Here is a 22,365-nt window from a genome sequence, read left to right on the forward strand (position 1 = left end):
CACGATAATTGTTGATAGGTGAGCAAATAGTTCGAAGAAAAAAGAGAAAGAAAGTCATCTTGACTTTATGAGTCGTAACTTTTTAAAGCAGGTACTTTATACTCGAGGTAAATTTACATGCAATTATTGCTACTTTATTCCGATTGGTTTGCCACTTACGGATCTGGCACCGCCTCTGCTAGTCGATAGAGAATCATTTATGTGTACACGTAACACGTATCGTGATCTCTTAACGGATGGATGATTAAGTTACGACTATGTATATCATTGATCGATCGACTAACGTTAGGAAGGGATTATTAATGAGCATTAAAAATCTATCGCATAAATCAATAATGCGTATCAGTCAGACCAAGTTGAATTCAAAATTTTTTAAACTCGGTGAAATAGAGGTCCTTTTAATCCTTCGTATAACATTGCTATTGAAATTTGTAATATCATTTTTTCCGTAACTTATACGGCTTACGTTACTCAATGTCCTAAATAACGGTACATTCGATACGCGTATCCTTCTACGCCTCTCAAGCAATTCAAGTTCTGATTGAATAAAGAGACCCGATCTATTCGCGTCTAAGAAACACATCAATGGTATAAATAATTGCATCAATCATAAACGCAACGACACGTCGCTGATAATAACACCTTTGAGATAAATCAAAGTCGGACAATTAATTCTTCCATCGGTCTACACGATTTTTCATATCGCCACCTCCTTCCCCTTTCATCTTTTTTCAATGGGATCACGCGATGCAATGGCTGCACTTGTTCCAACTTGTTTGCACCATTATCGTTTCATCTCGGACTAGTGACGAATGATTTGTAACAAATTTGCTCAGGAAAGCGTAGAACGATGAAAAAACACGATAGAAAACACGAGAAGGAAGATATAGTGAAAAAGGTCAACGTCGTCTGATCACGGAGATCGTTAGCGGTTTAACACCTGCTATCGAATCCGGTTCGAAAGGATTCCTAGAAGAAACGAACGATTGTTATATTTCATTGTCGTATGCGTTAGCGATCGCCTCGTTTATCAGGCCCCGCGATCAAAGGCTGCAGAAACCGGTGATTGTATTCGCGTTGTCGACCATTACAGAATACCTAGCAATGTCCATCGGAGGTCCGATCGAAAGATCACCGGACGACCGACAGGATGTCCATGTAAACGCCTTTAGAAAAATGAAAGAAAAATGGGTCAAGAACTCTAACTAAGCTTCACATTGTTACAAAGATCTTGAAGGCTACGAGTTACTATCTTTTTTTTTTTTCGTTTTTTAAATTCAATATCAAAAGAGAATATGGAACGATACTCAATGCCCGGCAACTAAAAGTCGACGTCATTGAATGCCACCTAAGGCATGGCTACGGTTCTCTTCGCTGACCTTCGCGGGTTTAGATCGACGACAGTTCCGTGACCGGTCCAGAGCACCTTTTGCGTTTCGTATAATTCAGTGGAATTGCATAATTCGTGGGTAAATAACCTCAGCTCCGAATCCGGTTCGCGCTTCGTGACAGATTTCTTTTGTATCGCCGAGACAAACGGTGGTCCACGTGACCAGATATTTCTCGAAGCGGAAAGCCAGCACATTCGATAATCTACATCTTGAAAGTTTGAACGGTGCCTCCGCTAGCCTTTGATTGGTATTACAGTGTAGATCAACGGTAGGGAAGAAAAGGACGAAGGGACGACGTAACACGCGAATCGACTTTCAATTTCGAAAGACGGTATTAAAGTTCGAGCTATTCGATATCCACGCGTGCATTGGCAACCGACACACAAGCCCCTTCCTTCACATTTAAATAAAACCGCAATATCTTTCTATTCTACGCGAACGTTTTGATCCGTACCAAGTGAAGTAAAAGCGAAATGTTCGAGAAGATACTCGGTGATTTTCCGAAACGAATACGTCTTTGCGGGCTTAATCGGTTTTCAGTGTCACGAATGTCTGTCAACACATGAATGACGGAAGTCAATTTATCGGCAAACGTTGTCCAATTATTTTTCGATTTTATCTATCGCCGCATATGTACACTGAACTTGAATTAAACACCTTGCGCCGGAGCGGAAGAACTCGCTCGTCCACCGACGCAAATACTAAGAGATTTTTTATGTGAAAGGAAAACCAACTGGAGCTTTCTGAACGCACGAAACTGTTATATTTCCGTGTCACGTTGCAATATGTACACGAATCATGAGAAAACGTGACAGTTCTAATATTGTAGGGGATTTTATTGCGTATCGCGGAATGTCATGGCAGCTTCGAGGATAATCAAGTTAGTTAATACCATTCATTCTTATAGGACCCTATCGTGCGCCAGGGTCTTATGATATATCGCTGAGTAATTGGCATAAGTAGTAATTTCATTCTTTTTTTAAATTTCTATTAAACGTCGATCGCGTGTCTCAGGCAAACATGGACATGTGTTTAACGCATATTATTTTTTTGCTTTTTGCCTCCCTGAATCGATTCATTTGCATAAGTGATATTAAATGCTAGAACCTGTACAAATGTATCTGAAATATTAGATCTTCCCTCGGTTGTTGCGTCCATGGTAAATTACACACGATGGAGACATCATCGATAATCAAGAGACTTGAAAGAGGAACTCGCGCGACTAATTATTAGCGGAAAGAACGGAAATACGTCGCGAGAGAGATGATCGAACGTGTACGCGAACGTTATGTAAAGTATCCTTTCCAATTCCTAAAAGATGCATATCAATCTTGCTTGAAAAATCGTCGTTTCCTGGCGAAAAGATCGATTGCTTAAGCGACAAACCATACGTAACAAACGAACAAATATAAGAATACAAAAAATCGAGCAAGACACGCTGACGATCAAATGCCGATATTTCTGATCGCTAAGCATCCTAAACAGTATTCGTCTGTCCCTGAACCTGTAAGAATGGCTTTTGCCCGTACTGAGAGTATATAAGACTGACGACGTCCTATCACAAAGCGCAGTGTTAGATTACCACCTCGACGTCAACAACGAGCCTCGCGTTATTGACAAACTCGCCGGTGTTTCTACATTCAGTGGTCAATTGAATCACCAACTGTCATCGTTTCGAAACGATATCATCGCCCAAATTTTAACAAAACCGGTTTCGAAAGTATAAGATTCACGTTGAATATTACATTATGGAAACTGCGCTATCTACGGACTTGGTCGATTCTGCTCTTAGCGATGTCGGCAAGAGTCAGACCACTTTCGCGAAAGATGTGCCGAAAATGGTCAAGTATACGGTAAGCTGGCAATATTTTTCGCTTGGAGATTCGACGATATTGCATTGCGATAAATTTTACTAGCGCGATAGTTTTTTTCGTTGTATCCGACCTGACTGGATCATACGTTAATATAGTAGATTTAATAAACATAAGATTTTTCCGTACTCGTGTAAAAAGCAATACAAACTTAAGTATCACGTTCTCCATAATATTCGATAATTTTGCCTATATACATTGGGTATCAATGACTAATTTAGAAAAATATCTACATTGAAATGATTAAATCGCGAAACCGAGAAAATGTACAATGTGGTAATAACAGTATAATATTATTGATGAGTCTTTTCTTTAATATCCTGTACAGATGGTGGAACGAATTCTTTTACAGCGAAAAAGACGTAATTGTGATTCTGGAAATCAAAACCTACTCAACTTGTATTAGCTGTCACGAATCATTGCATGGAAATAGATTAACTGTAATTCAGCCCTCGCCAAAGTTGGTCATTGATGATCAAGATAAAGCGTTGCGCAAATAAGAACACGTCGCGAATTGCTACGTTAATTGTTGCGTGTGAAAGCGTTAATTCAATTCCCGTTGTCGCGAAAACAATGAATTGTTATTGCCCTGGTTGCATTAAGTTACGTTTACTTATATATGCATTGTTGCACCATACATTGCTATGCAGAATTCGTGCAATCAGATATGCTGCTACTTTGTCTAAGCAATGATCCAACTACCAACTATCAACAAGCGTAATTCGAACAATTTATGCGGATCTTTACACATTTGCAACTTTCGTAAATCTTTTCTAAATTTCTTGTCTGCTTCAGCTAGCTGATTCAGCGAACGGCGAAAGAATTGACATGGACTATCAGATTCAAGTAATCACTAGAAATGATAAGCTCAAGATACTTAACTTCCTCAGGAAGTTCTTCTTCAGAGACGAACCGCTCAATCAATCGGTCCAATTGCTACCAGAGAGAGAAGCATACACTTGCCGCGAATTGGAGGATTATAGTCTAACTTGCTTTGAGAACAATCTCAATCTGATGGCAGTCTTACCGAACGGTACTTTAGTTGGTGTAATATTAAATGGTAAGAATTTGATCTATGAGTACCGAATATTAATAATGTTTTCACTGTTCATTGGGATATTTACGCGCAAGCTGCTGGAACCACGATTGTGTTAACCAAGATTCTGATATATCTGGGTTAACAATACAATCGGGTACCAAGAACATTCTATTTTCAGCAGGGACAATGATATGCTATGAGCTAAAAAGTTCCACGAATACAAAGTGGTGACAAGTCGGTCGTGATGAATAATTATTCCTCGAGTTTGTATATTAAAGTGAATCTAGGGTAATAGGATGAGCAGATACTTTAAAATAGTGTACAAAATATTCGTTCATAATCTTTGGAGGCCATTGCTATATTTACGAGACATATCTTGTTTGAGCATCTAGCAAGTGGTCTATTGTTTAATACTACCAGATCGGTACTGAAGATAGGAAGAATCGTATTGAAAGACTCGCGTGATCTTATGATTATGTATTTTGCTGAGGAGTTAGATTTAAATGAATCAAATTAAAAATAAAGAAAAGATTCAAAGAAAAATAGTAGATACACCTACTAGAAAACGTTACTAGTCAACGTTACATAAATTGTTGTGCCAGTATCGAGCAAGCGTGAGACTTATTAATCGCTACCAGTTGTCACAATCACAGTAATTAGATAATTCTATCGACAGATCTAGTTATCCATATGCTTATTCAAATAAAAAGAATAAAGCTAAAAATATATAAGAGAAATTACAGTTTCCTATATCTCTGTAATTTTGTTTTCGTCCATAAACTTTTTAGTGTAGACCAAAAATACTCAGAATTTCAATTGTGAAACTTGAACAAGAAACATCTTCGTAGTCAGTGTAAAGATAATTATGTTTTAAATGCAGAGCCGATGTTAAAAAGTTACCTTCGTGATGTAAATTATTAAGGCTGAATTACATCAACTACCTGATATTTATGCAATATAATTTATGCAACACATTTAGCTTTATGGAGACGTTATAATAAATTAAACAGTTACTACATAAATTAGAGTTAGGCACGCAAATTCTGCGCGAGTATAATCGATAAATTGTGCTTGTTAAATGCAGGAAAGATGGATCGTTCAAGCAACGAAGAACCACAGTTCATAGCTAGGTGCCGAAACCCAAAATTCAAAAAAATTCTTAAGTTACTGCATTACGTGGATCAGAATGTAAATTGCGATGACAAATTTCAAGGGTTGGATATCTTGGAAATTAAAATAATTTCCGTAGATTCTAATTGGCGAGGCAAAGGCGTTGGCAAAGCGCTGCTGGAGAGAACACTGTAAGTCTCACTTTGTTAATTAAGTCTGTGACGAACACAGTGAATCAATCGCAATATCATTTTATTAACTAAAATATTGTTATATATAATACATTATTCAAATAATATTTAATAATGCTTAACTATATATAAATAATTTGCTCACGAAAATTTGTCTGTAGTGAAATTGGGAAAGAGAGAGGCTTTCACATGGCACGTGCCGACTGCTCGTCCTCTTTTTCTGGGAAACTTTGTACACGAATGGGCTTTGAACGAATATACGAACTCAACTATAAGGATTATGTAGACGAGGATGGTAATCCTGTATTTACCCCCGCATTTCCACATACAGAAATTGTTTCATACATTAAGAAATTGTGAAAAGTGTCATGATACGTATTTGAAATCAAGTACCTGTTTAAAACCGAGTATAACTTTCAGAAACGCACTCCTATATCTACGTCATATTTTTCTTATTATCAAATATCCGTACACATGATACATTTCTTTTCTGAAAGTTACTTTTCTTTTATAAACATTTATTTATTTTTTTTTTCTACGAATTAATCTAATATATCTATAATTATTTCATCTCGATGCTATAAAAACGAATTGTGCCAAAATGTCAACAATAATAAAGTTTAAGAAATAAAACGCACGTTAAGAAGTACATTTGATTTAAACAATAAATGAATATTGCATTATTAGCAGCATAGACAGATATATAAAAATTACATGTTCTAATTTTATTGAATGTGTTTAAAATATGTATGAATTTGTTATTACTCTGCTGTAATGAATTTATACACAAAAATAAAGATGACACATAATTTGTATGTAAGCATAATTTCTATTATAAATAATTTTTTCACCTATAAATACAATTTTTTTAATTTAAAATATGACCTATTTTACATAAAAAATAACATTTTAAAACACAACTATTACTTCGTGTAACGCATTTTATGTTTTTGCACAGCAAAATTTTTAAAAATTTCTCTATGTTACAATATGTGAATCAAAGTAAATATACTTTCACATGTGTTATTTATCATCTGTAGATGCCACACGTTCTGCCATCATTTTTTCCAACATTTCTAGCTTCTCTTCAAGTGTTTTATTTTCATACTTTTTATTACTGTTCTCAACCTCTAGCATAATCTTACCACTCTTTCTTAATGCTGCATTTTGACTAACGTTTGACCATACTATAACACGCGTCACTTGAATTATTAATCCTACAATCAGTAGAAACGTCCAAAATATAATTGCTTTTCTTTTCTCTGCTTCGGAAGGTTTTCTTCTATGTGTTGAATAGTACATATCGTATGCATATTGGTGATGATTAGTAGATCTAAAAATAAATATAATTATAATAATGATTAAAAATAATTTTTGAAAATAATTCTTAAAATAAACGTAGTTCCTTTAAAAAATATACCTAGCATTCTGATAATAGTAATTTTCACGAATATTATTCTGCTTCAAATCAATATCATAACTACGTTTGCTCTGTTTGTTGCTTAAAATACTATAGGCTTCATTTATTTTCACAAACTCATCATGATTTCCCTTATTGCCACAGTCAGGATGCATCTAAAAAAATACTGAAATTATCATTTATTTGCTATATACTTTAAATATTTTAAAATGCCACAAAATTAAACATAATTGGAAAAATATTTGAAACACTTAAAAAAAAAAAATGACATACCTGTTTAGATAATTTGATATAAGCGTCTCTTATTTCTTTTTGGGTTGCATTTGAAGAAATATGCAATACTTCGTAATAATTATATTTACGTCTTTAAAAAGCATACTTAACATTAACTGATGCATGTATATGTGTGGTGAAATATGTTATTTTCAGATTCTAACCTTTGATGATTATAATTTCTATAGAAAACATGAATTAATGTAGGTACTTCAAATTTATACACACGAAAAATTTGTGCCATATCCTCGAAAACTTTTCTGTATATAATTGCAAACTTAAAAACAATTTAATGTAATTACACGTTAAAACACTATTATGATTCTACGACATTATTGAACTGAAGTTAGTGATGTTATCATAACATTATATCGATGACGTTAAACTTTTATACCAATTAATTTCGCCATATTTCTTTTTAAATGAACGTGTAAAATGAAAATGTTAAAAAATGTAAAGTAAATTATGTAATAACACATTCTGATATCAAAACGTTATTTCCAAATGAAAACGGAAACAAGACCAAAAGATTCATGAATTAAATATTTATTAAAAACCAAATTCAGTTTTCATAATATAATAACAATTCTCATTTACGTTTGGTGTATAGTATAAAATATATTACAATATGTATACAAGAAACATCCTTAATTATATAATAAGATAGGCCTCAAGCCCAGCTCGATGTCTATGCATTTCAGGCTTATCATATTACGCAATTTATGCAATATTTATTATGCGTTTTGTATAAGCTCTATTATTATCAAAAAAATTATTATGTACGTAGTTTATATTGTATATCTTATATACAAATTGTACGTTATGACAATGAATTATAATGCAAGCCTTTATTAAGAGATATGAGATTAACTAATAATGTATAAAACCTTCTTGCAATTTTATAAAAATTGACATGTTACTTAGGTTTTATCTGATTATTGGCTTGCCACTGTAAATAATACTTTGAGTTCAAGTGCATTGGCACAAATAATTTTTGTTTTATATTGTATGTTAATTATGTATCTATTTTAAATGCATTATATAAAAAACATACATTCAGTTCGCTAAAGAGTTGCAATGTAATACATTAATACAATCACGTTCTAATAAAATCTCTTATTAAAATAACGACTACAATTTGTAACTTCAATCAAAATATATAAAAATTTTTAATTATATTGCGCGCATGTACGCTATGCATTTTCATTTTTTTTATGTTTATGTTCTTAGTTCAATTTGTAAGAAGATCGTAAATGTATTCAAAATTTTCTATAATATTTGTTTACGAATATCTATATACGGTCTTCTCAAAATTCAAGATATACATATGCATAGGCAATAGAATAATTCATTTTTTTTTTTTATATAATTTGAGATAGTTTCAGTTTGCAAGAATTAAATTTGTCATTTGCTAGTAGTAAAATATATACGTGTTTGTGAAGTTTTTTACTGTTTTTAACAATTTAAATATGAAGGCAAGTTATTTTTTTTCAAGCAATCTGAATGTTTTCAAGATCACTACATATTCAGAGTATGCCTACTCGTTCTTGTTTTCTTGTAAAGGGACATACGGATATTTCGGAAAATCTACAGCATCTACTGGATTTTTAACTTTAAAACTAGGAAATAATCCCGTCATACTAGTTCTAGTATTGTATCCTTTGGAATAACCGTCCCAATGATTTCCAAAAACTTCAATTAAATCTCCTACTTTCAATTCAATTTCACCCTCCTTTCTCGGCTTATGATCTAGAATAGCTTGATGAGGATGTGGATTTTGACCACCATAATAGTAAATATCATCTAATGACGCGAAACGATTATAAGCGTCTGGATAATATGTTTGCATTAACTCATATGCTACACGGCACACTTGAGAACTGAATGTGCACACCAAATAGTCGCATTCGGATAAGAGATGTATATCGATAATTATTCCTTGTAAAGAAGAATCGGAATATCGTTTTGCAACTGAAGCTGTCTCTGCTATTTCTGGATCTCCTATTATTTCATAATTTGAATAACGATTTCTTGCCGTTGTGATCACTTTTGGATCATCGCTCGCTAGAAAAACTCTTCTCACTTCTGGTTTTGGTTCAAGTTCGTCGAAGTATTGTTCAACTTTAACCATATATTCGTCTATATCGTGATAAGCAGCTTCAGTACCAACTTTATCCGTCCTCCGTACGTGAACTCCAACAATAGGTTTTTTGAAACCCAGTTTTTCCTTGGCATTCTCTAATGTTCTTTTCACATGTTCTTGAGGTCGCATTAAATACTTTAAAACTTGTCCTACCCACCACACTAAGGGATGGCCATGAAGTTTCTCTAACCTTGAAGCTAAATCAGCTGGTACACTTGGTGGTTGAAACCTCGGTTTTGGATAAACATTATCCACGATTGGCAATGAAATGACTTGTTTAGTTGAGTCACCAGGCCAGTTAGCATGTGATGCTCCAATTGTAGATACACAAGTCTCGCTAAGTGGTTTAAAGACTGATTCCCAACCATCTTTGTGATACCTCCAACCTTTAGATTTAATTATTAATGTTCGCTCTGTACCATAAGCAACTAAGAAACAATATGTAATATGATGAATCTAAAACACAAAATAATGTACAAAATTTCATTTATAATGATTTATATAAATTCTTACATTTTATTTAAGATAACTTTTACTTACCTGACATCCAAATCCACAACCTTTGTTTAAACTGCAAACCAACTTTCTTGCTTTATTGCAATCACTAGGATTTTGTAAATGCCTGAATCTTCTTTGTACAAGATCAGATAATTCTTTCGCTTCCTTTTTACGCCATTCATCATAGCCATCTGCTTTCATTAATTTGTCAATGTCTATTATGAGAGATCTTTTATGATCCCAAACATTTTTTAATGTGTCCTGTATTTTCTTTTCTCTTTGTTCATAATTAAGTATATCAATAGTTTTCCTAAATTTACTTAGTTCTGCATTAATATAGTACCTGTTCAAAATATTAAAGTATCACATGTAACATTCCCATATTTTCATATACAGTGACAAACTATACCTTAGATGCTATATTTACCATGTCTCCTGAATATTATTTCTTATCATTCTTCTTAATTCTTCATATTCAGAAGAAGGGACACCATGCTTAATATTATCCTGATGATCCAACAAATCATCACAAAGAGAAACTTTTTCAAGTTTTTCTTGTATTGAACCTAAATGGTCTCCTTGAATAGATTTTGATCTTTCTCTGGAAATTACGTTATCCTGTACAACGAAAAGATCACAATGCTCTTTGTTTTAAACTTCAAATAAATCTGTCTGCTTTTATAATTTCTGATATAAACTTACCCTAAAATTATATTTTTTAATGCTTCATTTTGTCTCTTAAGGATTTCAAAATCATTAACCATTTGAGCTAAACGTTGAGCATTTTCTTTCTCATTATTGGATGATAAATTATTAGCCTTAAAGATATGTGATACTGATATTATTAGTACCAAAAGCCATGTAGCTAATAATGCTATTCCTACTTTCCCTAACCAACCAGGTCTCCCTGACCAAAATGTTGCCATTTTATATTATAGTAATAGAATTATATTATATTTGATGAGTTGCATTACGTCATCTATAAATGTAAAATTATCACTCTTTTAATGGAAAAGTTTATTACATGACAACTGTTATGTAACAAAGGTAGAATATTAAAAGTACGTTGTGAGATAGTATTTTGTGAGTACAGAAAAGAGTTACTTGAACTCCTTTATTAGGCAATTAAGAAATATATATTGTAGGTGTAACTTCACAATAACAGTACAAATTATCCTCAATAAAACTAATTTATCAGTAGGAAGTATGAATGTACAAGGTAATACATAATGAAACAAAGTTAAAAAAGGAAGGAAAAATATAATACAAGACATATTATTAAATTATCATTAAAAACTTGACATTAACATGTTTTTATATAAACCACGAATAATCTTATGTTGACGAATTGAATAAAATATCAATCTTACCGCGTGCTTCAGCATTCCTATAAAAAGATTTCAAATATGAGATAGAGAACATTCGTTATCATCAACGTAATCATAGGAACAAGTTCTTTGCATCAAATTGTCAAATTTTCTTTCATGTGCGGGTACAGTCATTAAACACTGTTTCATATGGCAAGCGCAGACAGCGTGAGTTACAATTTACAATTCTTCCGCATACATTATGAGCCGTTTGCATTGGAGAGTTAAGTACTCACAACCATAGACTCTAACCAGTAGCTACATTGGTTTTACGGTATTCAAACATGAATTTCTCACTTAATTTGCTCACTTAACAAATTAGCTACACAATATCGCAAAGTATATGAAATATTTTATCGACAGTATTACACGTACATTTTCAAATTATCCTCCAAACTATACAATTCGATTAATATTTAAGAAATCGATCATATATGAGATATTACAAGTGTGAACAATTTTTATTTTAATTTTAAAACACGACTTTTATATCAGATGGCGGTAAATATGCTACGTTTAAGTCTAGCATGAAACATCGCTATCTATTCGTTTCATCCATGATTTTGTCGTATAACCTAGAATCTTGACACTTTAAGTACGGCGTTGTGTAAATGTGAAACGGACGATTAACGCCGAACAAAGTCTACGAACTTTTGTTTAAACGTTAGTTTTAGTGTTATTAACGAACCGATTGCTGAGGTGAAAGTAAAAATCAAGTTGGAAGTCGCGATTAGAAAAAGCATGAAATTGACAGAAATAACGTATTGGTTTGGTATCGTGTCGCGGTATTTCTAAACGCGGGTTGGTTCTCTACCCTCCCCTCCCCTCTTGCCCTCCGAATCCCTTCTGAAAATCTCGTAGCATCCTTGCGCGCGAAACACGCGTATGCCGGTGGACGCACATTGTGTGCCAGTACTTCGATGTACATACCTGTGAATAGTGTATTTTAAGCTTTAGTTTTACGGGATGAGCGTGTGAAAGACCGAAGCGTACATAGTAACCGTGAAAATATCGAGTAGTATAGAACGAAACGAACGATATTTGTCAATTGATTTCGACTATAGTCATCGCAGTAATTGAGGTAAAGCTTGTAACGTAAATCGAAAGAGGGAACACGTCCATTATCGTACCTGGTATAGTTTCGGGGGAAAGGGATTTGTTAACATCAACAACGATACAAAGAATCTAATTTTGCGAATCTTTTAGTTCCTCCCCCTCTCTACTTTCCTACCCTTAATTCCCTCTCGTCCGTTGATGAACAAGCAGTTGTCGTTTTTTGCATGTTTCACTTTTTTTTCTTCGGCATCCCCTCAGTTTCATTCGTCCGTCGCTGAAGCGGTTGTGTCGTTTGGTAAAACTCGAGGAGCCGTGTAGACTTAAGTTGCATTCGGTTCGACAATTCTCTTTGTGTTCTCTTGTTCCCCGTGTCCGGCAGTGTTGTCAAAATTCCGGCAGCACCGCTGTGTTCCAGCTGCCATTGCTGTACTGTCTAGCGTTCAATCACAGGCATTCATAAATACGATTCTATTTAGTGCTTATTCTTGTTATCGTTGCCGTTCTCGTCGTCGTGGAAACAATGAAGATGTCACATTGTTAAGAGTCACACGTAGAACATGCTCGCAGAACATACATAGCGGGTGATTTTACCTTTAGCTCCAGACGCCGGTTCTGAGCGAGCTAACCTTCACAGTGAGGGTACATCTTATCTATTTGATCATCGTTCGTTGGACCTGAAGCAGTGGTACAAATTGACAGAACGATGAAGTGGCTCGGTGCGAGTAGCGCTGGTGCTGCGGGTGAACCGGCACCTTCTATGCAATTGCACCATCCTTCCGCGAATGGACACATACCCACAGTAAGCACTTATCTTAATTTTTTTCTAGTTTTCTATCTCGTAATTAGTACACCGTGTAAAACGATCTAACGTTACAAAGTTTTATTCGGATCGAAGTGTTCATAACCTATCATTTCATGTGTCTTCTAACTAAAATATTATTTTTCGATCGTTACTCCAGAAATTTACTATTATACTTATTTATTTTTTATTTGGTATATTATTATCTAACGTAGAAAGTTCTATTCTACTGTTGAAACATGAGAAAACAGTCCTTTATATAGTTCATATGCATAAATATTACATATGCTTATGCTTTGTTTAATCCATCATGGCAGGATATTGTATAGAAATGAAGATGTTTTGGTTGCATTTATCAACTTGCTTACTCTAGTGAAACAAGACTAATCCTGCATATGTTGCTAATTTCTTTGAACTGTAGGAATAATTATATGTGTTTTAATATCAAAAGCAGATTTTATTGTTTTATGTTCATATTAGTTTTCTGATAAAGCATAGATAAAATACTAATATATCCATATTTAAGAGCACTGTGATACCATGATTGATTAAACAGTTATGACATACTTTATAATATATACATTAGCTATTAACAATTTTATAATAACATCTTTAATAAATTTGATATGACAATCCTTCTTTGTATGTACACTAGTAAACAATTACCTAGTAAACAATTTTCAGTAATTGTAATTTTTTTAGTATTATGTACTCCAAAATAATGTATTGATTTATACATCTTAAGTTTATGTCAATTCAAATACACCGATTTAAACTTGGATTTTATTTGCAAAAGTTATTATTCATTTAATATAACTATAAATTATCTATGAGAGTAATAAAGAAAATTTGAAGTAATGAAATAATTGTTTATTAATAGGATACAGAACAATGTGGGCAAGTAATGGCTGGTGGTGATAGTATGCGTATACAACCTGGTCAAACACATCAAATTGGTGTGAACAGAACTCAAGATGATGCCATGGTGGGTTACGTATTTCAACGACCTACGGAAGCAGAATTTAATGCCCAGTCTTCAGCTTTCCAAACAAAACAGGCACCACGTGCTTGGGCCCTTGCAGATGATGCTATTATTGATAATGTAAGCGTACAAAATATTTTTCAAGATACATTACACAGTCTATTATAGGAGAGAAAAGAAATTTGTAGACTTATGCTTTGATACCCCAAAAGTATTATAGATGAGTAGCATATCTGTTACTGTCATTTGATTGCAAATTTATATGATTTATAGAATCCAGAAAAATGGAAATATCCCATTACTAAACTGAGTGTACCACAACAGAATCAACCACAGCAATTGGGCCTGCAAACTATGAACAATGTTCATTTACCTTATGAAATCCATCCAATGCAACTTAAAGTAAGTTGTATATTACTTAATATCAAGATTAATAAAAAAAATATTCTATAATTTTGTACTAATATTTGCATTTCTTATTGTTGTGCAGAGTGGAGCACCAGGAGCAGAACATTTAGTTTACCTTAATAATCAAATGACAGCACAGCAACAAGTTGCCCTCTTTCATCATCAACAGCAGCAACAACAACAACAACAATTCAGAAATGGCCAGGTAAGCATAATTATCATTTCAATAGTTTTAGAATATATTAGAATTAGAGATGGGATATTTGAGATATGTTTATTCAATGTTTTAAATTAGTGTCATTGAATAGAATGTCTATTTGTTTGTGTGTGTGTGTGTATATTTATCAATGGAGATGTGATCAACTTTGTAATGAAGATATGTCTATATCCAAGAAACAATGCATTGAAATACGTATCTCTTTCCTCGTCCGTACTATTGACCACTATTTTTCCATTATATATTTGGCTTAATATTGAAATACATACAGTTTTGACCGTGATATACCAAAATTTTAATTTCAATGATGCTGTCGTATATATCATATCAATCAAGAAATTTTAGGCGTTTTTATCATAACTTTCTCAAAATTTACTATATCAATAATATTTAAATTTAATTTCCATGTCGCATAATCAAGATTAATAAAACAGATTGATTTTTGAGTCTTTTGAAACATAAAACTAATTTGGCCTATATCCAAAAAGATATCTTCAGTATTCTTTTATGAAAAAAAAAATTATATAATTTAACAATTAGCCATTATTGTCTACTGGTTCATAGTTCACCGTTGTTTATTATCTTTCGATATAACTAACGCATTCGATTTAGTAGGAGTTTAAATCTTGTACTACTAGTTGTCTAATTAGAGAATATCATTGACATTGTCGGTAGTAGTTATCAATCGACTAAATAGAAAGTTTAATCGATGCGTAGGTCTCCTCGACAAAACAGTGTCAGGGCCAAAATTTGGCGATTCAAACTACGACATTTAATTACGTATGAAACTAGTCGAAACACAGACTTGCATTTTAAAAGAGTATGCGTTATATTATTTATTTTTTCATTACAATTTTCAAGGAAATATTCTACTACATTTTTACATACGTATTTATTCTAAATAGGAGATATTTCTTTATAATAATGATGTAAACTGTAATTTTCAATTTGCCCTTTACGTGTTTTTAAATTCCTACTTTACTCATTATTTTTTTCCTCGTTCAAGTATATTTTTGTAAACTATAGCGAATGCAGGCATTTGTTAACGTTAATGGCTTTTGTACACGGTAAATTGCATCGCAGATTTTTTTTATCGTTATACTTTCTATCTTAATCATAGATGAAATTTGTAGAAAATAGAGAAAAATGTTTTAATTTCTAGTTTCCTTTAGATATATTTGGTATATTTTGAGAATAATCTGTGATAATCGAATAAGAAACAAAAATTTATTTCTTCTGGTTAAGATCATCTGGCATCGTGTTAAAACAGTTCTTGAAAATTCGCGAACGTATATACGTTAGGTTTGGGATAGTATTGTCCTTCATTCGTGGCGTTAATACTTAGTCAGGCCAGGTAAATTTACTAAGCACAATCAAATTTTCATCCGGTCGTCGTGAGAGGTCGTGCAAAGTAAAAAGGACGATGATTGGTCAGTATCTTTCGCCAAGCGGAGAGTAACTGTCAAAATGCTCGGTAGAGGGCATACCATTCGAGCGTCGTTCTTTGTTTCGGTTAAGAGGGCAGTCTCTATCGAAGAGAGAGGCCGGTTAACGAAAATTCGAGGAGAGACAAGTAAGAGCATCGTGACGCCGAGCGTTGTTTCAACGCCCGATAACGACGCGTCTTGCGATATGTCAAGACGGACGTGAATTTAGGCAAGAACACGTAATCGACTTACTCCCCCTGTAAATAAATAAACGCGTATTCGCGGAGTGAGTGTGCAAAGTGCGCGAGAGGAGAAAGGAGGTGGAGGAGGTGGCGGCGGCGGTGGCGGCGGCGACGGCGGCGGCGGCGGAGGAGGAGGAGGAGGAAGAGGACGAGGAAGAAGAGAGGAGCATAGGTAGCAGTGGCAGCATCGAGGCACCCGAGGTGTCGAACTGTTTGACAGGCGGCCGAGCGCTTTTCTTTCTCTCTCACACTCCCGTTCGTGGTGCTGCGATTTGTATTGTTCAGCGGCGGTGTGGTGTGTTCCGTTTACGAGAGGCCTGTCCGTGTTCACAGAGGAAAAACGAACGTGAAAACAACCGGGAGTGGTGTGTATTCAGTGCCGGCTGAATTGGCGTCCGCGCCCCGACGCCGCCGTTCGACGTACGATTCACTTATTTTTCAACAACGTATCCTCAACATTCAACGAATCTCCTCCAAGATAGCCTCGTCTACCGGATAGTGCGTGTTAAAGAGTGTGTGTTCGATTTTTCGTTCGCGTTGTTGGTGTACTACGGGGTTAACGGTGAATCTCTCGAAGGTGACGCGCCGTGCCGAGGGTACCTTGGAGACGGTGGAGAGTTTCGGTGTAGGGTACGGCCAGGGAGCAGGTACGAGCACAGGCGACTGGATGAAACCACCGGGGGATCTTTTCCTTTACTGCGACATGAAGGATTTGGGGGCCGACATGGTATTTATTTCAGTTCAATTACACTTTTTTATTTTCAAGTTTTTCGTATTTCTGCTTCTCCACGCGACACGAGTCGCCGAACATTGCCAATTTGTAGGTTATGTTTCGAAGACTTTTATTCCACAATGGAAACCTCCATGTTTATGAAGCTTTAGGGGGGAACTTGACTTGGTTGTACTGTTGTCGCTCATGTATCGTAACTTAGTTAAAATGGGTATTATTCGTCAGAGAAAGCCTTTGCAAATTTGGAAACTTTGTATTATCACGATTTTATTTTATTTATAACCTTTTTATTGCTCATCTTACATTTAATGAATATAACGAATACCGTGTGTAACGGTGTATTTTTATCTTGTGTCTCGTTTTCCTGTTGGCGTTGTTTTTGTTCATCGTTCTTTCGGTAAAAAAAATATTTCAATCAATGGTATTAAATAACGATGAATTTTTGTGTTTACTCTATTTAAATATAGTATAGCGTCGTAGTGTATCTATCAAAATATTTTGTGTTTACGTTATCTGATAGTTTCAAAAAGCACTCTTTTGTTAAAAATTAGTACAACTATATTTTCATTGTTACTTATGCAGTAATTGCATTGACAAGCTTATATTGTCAGACTAGCATTCATAAACAAACGAGTACTTTGTTATATTATTAAGTTTTATGCCTTTCTCAAGGATACTTTAAACTTTTTATGAAAAAGCTGATAGCTTCGGTTCATGGTAGGTCAAAAATGTTTTGTTCCGAAAGAATGACTTTAACCTTTTTATTCAGTTTTTATTCATCATTGATATAATTACAACTCGTAAACAACATCCTTGCTATTGTTATATAAATGAATAGTTTTGCAGAAAACGAACGAATTAACGATCATGTTTAAGTGGTGTGCAATCATTAGGAAAGCACTTCTGCATATTGCAATATGTTAAATTATATCAACATCGATGCTTTCTTTTGCATCGATCCTAGATTGTTTACTACGATCGTAATACATTCGTAGGTACATACTTGATATCGCGTAACTATCAAGGTAAAATTTTTCGAAACTATCCACAAGTGAAATTGATGACTATCATCAAACATCGTAAAAAAGAACGGATGATCTGAATCGTAAGCAGGGATAGTTGACTCGTACGAACGTGCTCTCGCATGGAGGTATCCGACAGTAACTCAGCCAATCAGGTCTTCGAATTCGCTTAACCTTGTAATATAACAACGAACCATTAGCATTACCCTTGTACCTTTACGACAAAAAGATGGCAAGTTTTCGAGCCGTGTTTATTTTAATGGGAACTAGACAAAACAATGGGTTTCGGACGGTCGTGTTATAAAACGATTAAATAATTTAGGACTGTCTCGACGATGGGAAAGAGAACTCGTTGAACGACAGGGGAAAGTTTCTTAATGCGATATCTGTAAATTTTGATCCATGGAGCGCTGCCGGCACGTTTCAACCATAGAAAAAATATGTATCGAGACATCCGAACTGAATCTTTGCAGCGCTCCGCTCCTTCAACTATTTCCTTCATTGTTTATGTCCTCGAACTCTACAGTAAAACGCCCGGAGTTCGGAGTCCTATCCTTCCTCTCTCTCCTTCTCTTCTCTCCTTGCGCTCTCTGTCTTTCTTTTATACATAAGCGAGCAAAGCGGAGGTACGGGAGAATGTTCGCGTTGTTTTAGGTTAATGTACTTTCGCACGAACTAAGAATGTTTCACGCGGTGGAATTGTATAATATTAAAAACGTGTTTCATCTTCTCGGAGGATTTCTTCGTTTTGGTCCGATTATCAATCAGTTTGTTCCTTTCGCATCGTGTTAGATTATGAATACCGTATTTTGTCCGTAGCTATTCTTTTTTTGTACGAGGGCCATGTTGTTTGGACCGGTGCCATTTAAATTTATACGGCTTTATGTTTTGCATGTTTCCCCTTGCTTGTGGTGTTCCCCCTTTCGGTGCACCTAATCGATTGAAACACTGTCAGGGTCTTCTCTGGACTGCCGTGACACATGTAAATGGTGCGTGTGCCGAAAAACTCAATGGAAATTTTTCACTTTGATGTTCGTCGTTCATGGTTTACAGTTTGGTAATATAGGTCTGATAATATCGTGACGATTTAGCCATTTCGTTTTAGAATTCACGAATATAATTATTCAAAATTACTTTACATAGCTTCAGAGTACATTTTCCATTGTATATCGTAGTAAAATGCCCTTACCAGTCTTTCTACTCGATTCTTTACGCTGACGGCGAATTTCGTTGCGGAACGTTTCATTCGAGTCGCGTCGAATGTTTTTATTTGGCTTACCGACCGAGACGCCGACTCGGATGAGCTCCCCTCGAAACCGTGTGCATTAACGATACTGCATTGATAAAATCGTAAAGGATAAATACATTTATCCGTGAGCCAGATGCACGATGCCGCGCTTCTCTTGCACCAATATAAACGGCAAATATGCCTGGAGGTAATATTGATTTGCGTGAGTCACTCTATCTCTTCTAGTGGGTTTGAGGTTCAGGTTTGACCTTACTTGCCACAAAATGTTTTCAATTAGCCTCGTCATTCGCATTGCCACGCTTTCGATGGCAGGATATATACGTAAAATCCGTGTAATTCGACTTTACAAATCTCTGGTAAAAATATTACACGCGAAACGTTTTGTGATGTAGGATGTCCTGAAGAAAGTTGGTAGTATAATCCTCATGGATTATGGACGCGTACACTGTAAAGTATTATACATAATGTTACAACATAAAAATATCAGGTTGTCACCTCGTTGCAGCGAACTTTCTCTTCTCTCTGGCCGACAGTAACAGATGGTTATGGATAGTTATGCAGTTAACGCCCACGGTTCGCAAGCCTCTCCACGATAATCGTTACACAAGATCAGTGTCGCTCTTCGATTATGTTGCATCCGTGCTTCTCTGCAACGCGTTAACTCTCTTTTGAAAGGAACGGTAAACATCTTACGCAGAATCTATCCAAGAGACAAGAACCGTTCTCCATTGTCTTCTCTATTTTTGGCGGCAAATTATCAGGCTGTTTCCTTTTTATCGAAATTCTCGTTTTGTAGTCGCGCTCCACGAGAGTCTCGTCTAGACACGATATTTTCTTACACAGGAATTCTCGGAAAAAGTAAACTACTGTCGACAAAATATTCGGACTTGAATCACGGCCAACATTATGGTTGACTACGCTGACCGGTAAAGACAGGACTGGTAAGAAACAACTCCCACGCGCGCGCGTTATCGTATTCTATTCGCGATAAAAGAAGAGTGAAACCAGTTTCCGGTTTCTTAAGTGACGTCAGCCTCGAAAGAAATGTTCTGCGACGCTATGCAAAGGAGTTATTAAGCAGTGGATAATCTGTTTTCCTGAAATGGCAATCTGACACTTTTTGACGATAAGGGAAAGCTTAGTCGAGGGAAATGTTTATTGACATCGGCTTATATGTCTGTGAACTTACGCAAAGCGTCATCGATAATCGATAGTTGTCGCTGATTCGAGTCTCGAAGCGAGTGGATAAAAAAACAAGATTGCATGTACTGATCGTATCAATTTCAATGATATTTCTGTTTTTTCCTATTCAAATTCAGGATAATTCGTATGTTGCAGGTACTTCCATTCTTAAAACATTGGATACCAGTTTTATAAACTTCCTATCGTACATATAAATAAATTGCATAATCTTTTACATACTCTCAGAGTGATTTATGTTCAGATGTTATATGCGTATGTAGTATGCGAATTATCATACTAATAGCTGGTATAATCGTCTCGTATCGTATAATCAGTTTCTCTAATTTTGTACTTTCACTTTGTAGAACTTAAAGCGTGGCTCAAAAATAGATCTTCGTGAAATCTTCGTCCACGAACTCGATTTTCTCCTCTGGAAATTTATCCGGATAAAAGTCGATCGAGCTTTCCCGGCTCCCTTCGACCGTTAGGGGTGAACAACTGTGTAGAACTGTGCCGGACTGTGTAGAATCGTATCGTGGAAATTTATACGTAGAACGGGGCGATGGGAGCAGTTCAATTTGACCAGCATTGGGTACAAAATTTTGTAGTGTTTCTTCTACGAACGTGGCGGTTACCTCGTCGGATAGTATTCCCTCGTTTATGCCGTAAAGTGACGTATCGCGTCGTGACTTGTAGTGACGTGACGCGCATGTCGTTGAACCTAAACGCATCGGTTACGCTTGCAGATTCGTCATCGGGAACAGCAGTGTGTAGTACACAAAGAAGAAGAAATTTATTTGTAAACGTTTTCTTCGCGCGGCCACGACTGTGGTAGCTCGTGTCGCATCGTTTCGGAACACATCGATTTGCGTATTTTGTTCTCTAGTTCTCCAGGATTACGTATCGCGATCATTTGTCTAAAATTTCTACAAGCTAAACCATCGTACTATGCTTTCTTACGCGAACAAGAATGTTGCTCGGGTTACTACATCGGTAAACCGATAGCGATGGCGTTAGCTACGAAATGCCAGATCCGCGCCGATTTCTTTTTAATTAAAAATCAAACCGGGACAACAAAATGCAAAAACCACCCCCATCGCGTGTTCTTCTCTGTTTCGTGTCTACTGCGCACGCATTTGGCTCACGCAGGCGCACGCACACGCACAATTGGAGAAAGAGTCGGAAAGGGGTAGAGTGAGGAGGTCGAGAGAGAGATGAAGAAAGAGAGAGAACAACAGGGTTCGCCTCCCTCGTGCTGCTGATTCTCCGCGAGGACAGTGGCCGTGACCCGAGGCCGAGGGGCCTGGGGAGGGGTCGGTGGCCCCGTGGCAGTTTAGCGACGACATCCACGCTGCCGTTCCACTGGTGGGAGAACCTCGTGGGTGTGCGGGGTGAGTAGGGAGAGAAGTTGGAGTGGCGGCCCGCGTGGAGGGGGTTAGCTCCGTCGACGTATGGTGGGGTATAGCTTAGGGGTATAGCGAACTATCGTTGGCTTTGTTCAATGAAAGAGAGATCCAGTATTCTTTCGTCTCGTCTCATTCTCTGTTTCCTTTTTTACTCTTTCGCCCGATATCCCTTCGACTTGTTCTCTCGCTCGTTCACCCTCGATTTTCGTCTCCTCGCAATTCTCCCTCCAACGAGGTTGCGGCCAACGTGCAAAAGAGCTTCTGTTTCTGCTGCTGCTGCTGCTGCTGGCCGGTTCGAATGGGTAGAACGATATTGTCCTCGTCTAGCGTACGAAAGATGAC

General features: G+C 35.9%; 4 protein-coding genes across 8 annotated transcripts in view; 2 read left to right on the forward strand and 2 right to left on the reverse strand.

Annotated features, from left to right (window-relative positions):
* The first annotated feature begins 109 nt into the window (after positions 1-109).
* Positions 110-6,428, forward strand: LOC122571439 (arylalkylamine N-acetyltransferase 1-like). 3 transcript variants are annotated; one of them, XM_043735177.1, is made up of 5 exons: positions 110-3,244; positions 3,591-3,702; positions 4,058-4,322; positions 5,386-5,602; positions 5,764-6,428. In XM_043735177.1, exons 1-5 carry the CDS (start codon positions 3,186-3,188, stop codon positions 5,960-5,962), a joined length of 852 nt encoding a protein of 283 aa, XP_043591112.1. In that variant the 5' UTR covers positions 110-3,185; the 3' UTR covers positions 5,963-6,428. The 3 variants fall into 3 exon arrangements, with proteins under 3 accessions (XP_043591112.1, XP_043591113.1, XP_043591114.1); XM_043735178.1 differs by having other exon boundaries at positions 174-2,686; XM_043735179.1 differs by lacking the exon at positions 3,591-3,702 and having other exon boundaries at positions 192-3,244.
* On the reverse strand, positions 6,412-7,679 carry LOC122571441 (dnaJ homolog subfamily B member 14-like). Its single transcript, XM_043735181.1, has 4 exons — positions 7,460-7,679; positions 7,296-7,386; positions 7,023-7,177; positions 6,412-6,935 (listed from the first exon to the last, which is right to left on the reverse strand). The coding sequence occupies exons 1-4, from the start codon at positions 7,537-7,539 to the stop codon at positions 6,626-6,628; spliced, it is 636 nt and encodes a 211-aa protein (XP_043591116.1). The 5' UTR covers positions 7,540-7,679; the 3' UTR covers positions 6,412-6,625.
* Positions 7,680-8,707: 1,028 nt separating this feature from the next.
* Positions 8,708-11,490, reverse strand: LOC122571431 (alpha-(1,6)-fucosyltransferase). Its single transcript, XM_043735162.1, has 5 exons — positions 11,307-11,490; positions 10,639-10,915; positions 10,364-10,537; positions 9,979-10,279; positions 8,708-9,894 (listed from the first exon to the last, which is right to left on the reverse strand). The coding sequence occupies exons 2-5, from the start codon at positions 10,860-10,862 to the stop codon at positions 8,833-8,835; spliced, it is 1,761 nt and encodes a 586-aa protein (XP_043591097.1). The 5' UTR covers positions 10,863-10,915; positions 11,307-11,490; the 3' UTR covers positions 8,708-8,832.
* A 378-nt stretch (positions 11,491-11,868) lies between these two features.
* LOC122571429 (pumilio homolog 2-like) overlaps positions 11,869-22,365 on the forward strand; it is a 63,440-nt gene continuing 52,943 nt past the window's right edge. The window contains exons 1-6 of one of the 3 annotated variants that reach the window (XM_043735158.1): positions 11,888-12,002; positions 12,836-13,158; positions 14,039-14,260; positions 14,414-14,542; positions 14,631-14,753; positions 17,012-17,161. In XM_043735158.1, coding sequence (XP_043591093.1) covers positions 13,063-13,158; positions 14,039-14,260; positions 14,414-14,542; positions 14,631-14,753; positions 17,012-17,161 — 720 coding nt within the window. In that variant the 5' untranslated portion in view covers positions 11,888-12,002; positions 12,836-13,062. Of the gene's footprint in view, positions 13,159-14,038; positions 14,261-14,413; positions 14,543-14,630; positions 14,754-17,011; positions 17,162-22,365 lie in introns of all 3 variants that reach the window. The other 2 variants (XM_043735160.1, XM_043735159.1) reach the window with 2 other exon arrangements.

The sequence above is a fragment of the Bombus pyrosoma genome, linkage group LG10 (genome assembly GCF_014825855.1).
Source record: "Bombus pyrosoma isolate SC7728 linkage group LG10, ASM1482585v1, whole genome shotgun sequence".
Taxonomy (NCBI): domain Eukaryota; kingdom Metazoa; phylum Arthropoda; class Insecta; order Hymenoptera; family Apidae; genus Bombus; species Bombus pyrosoma.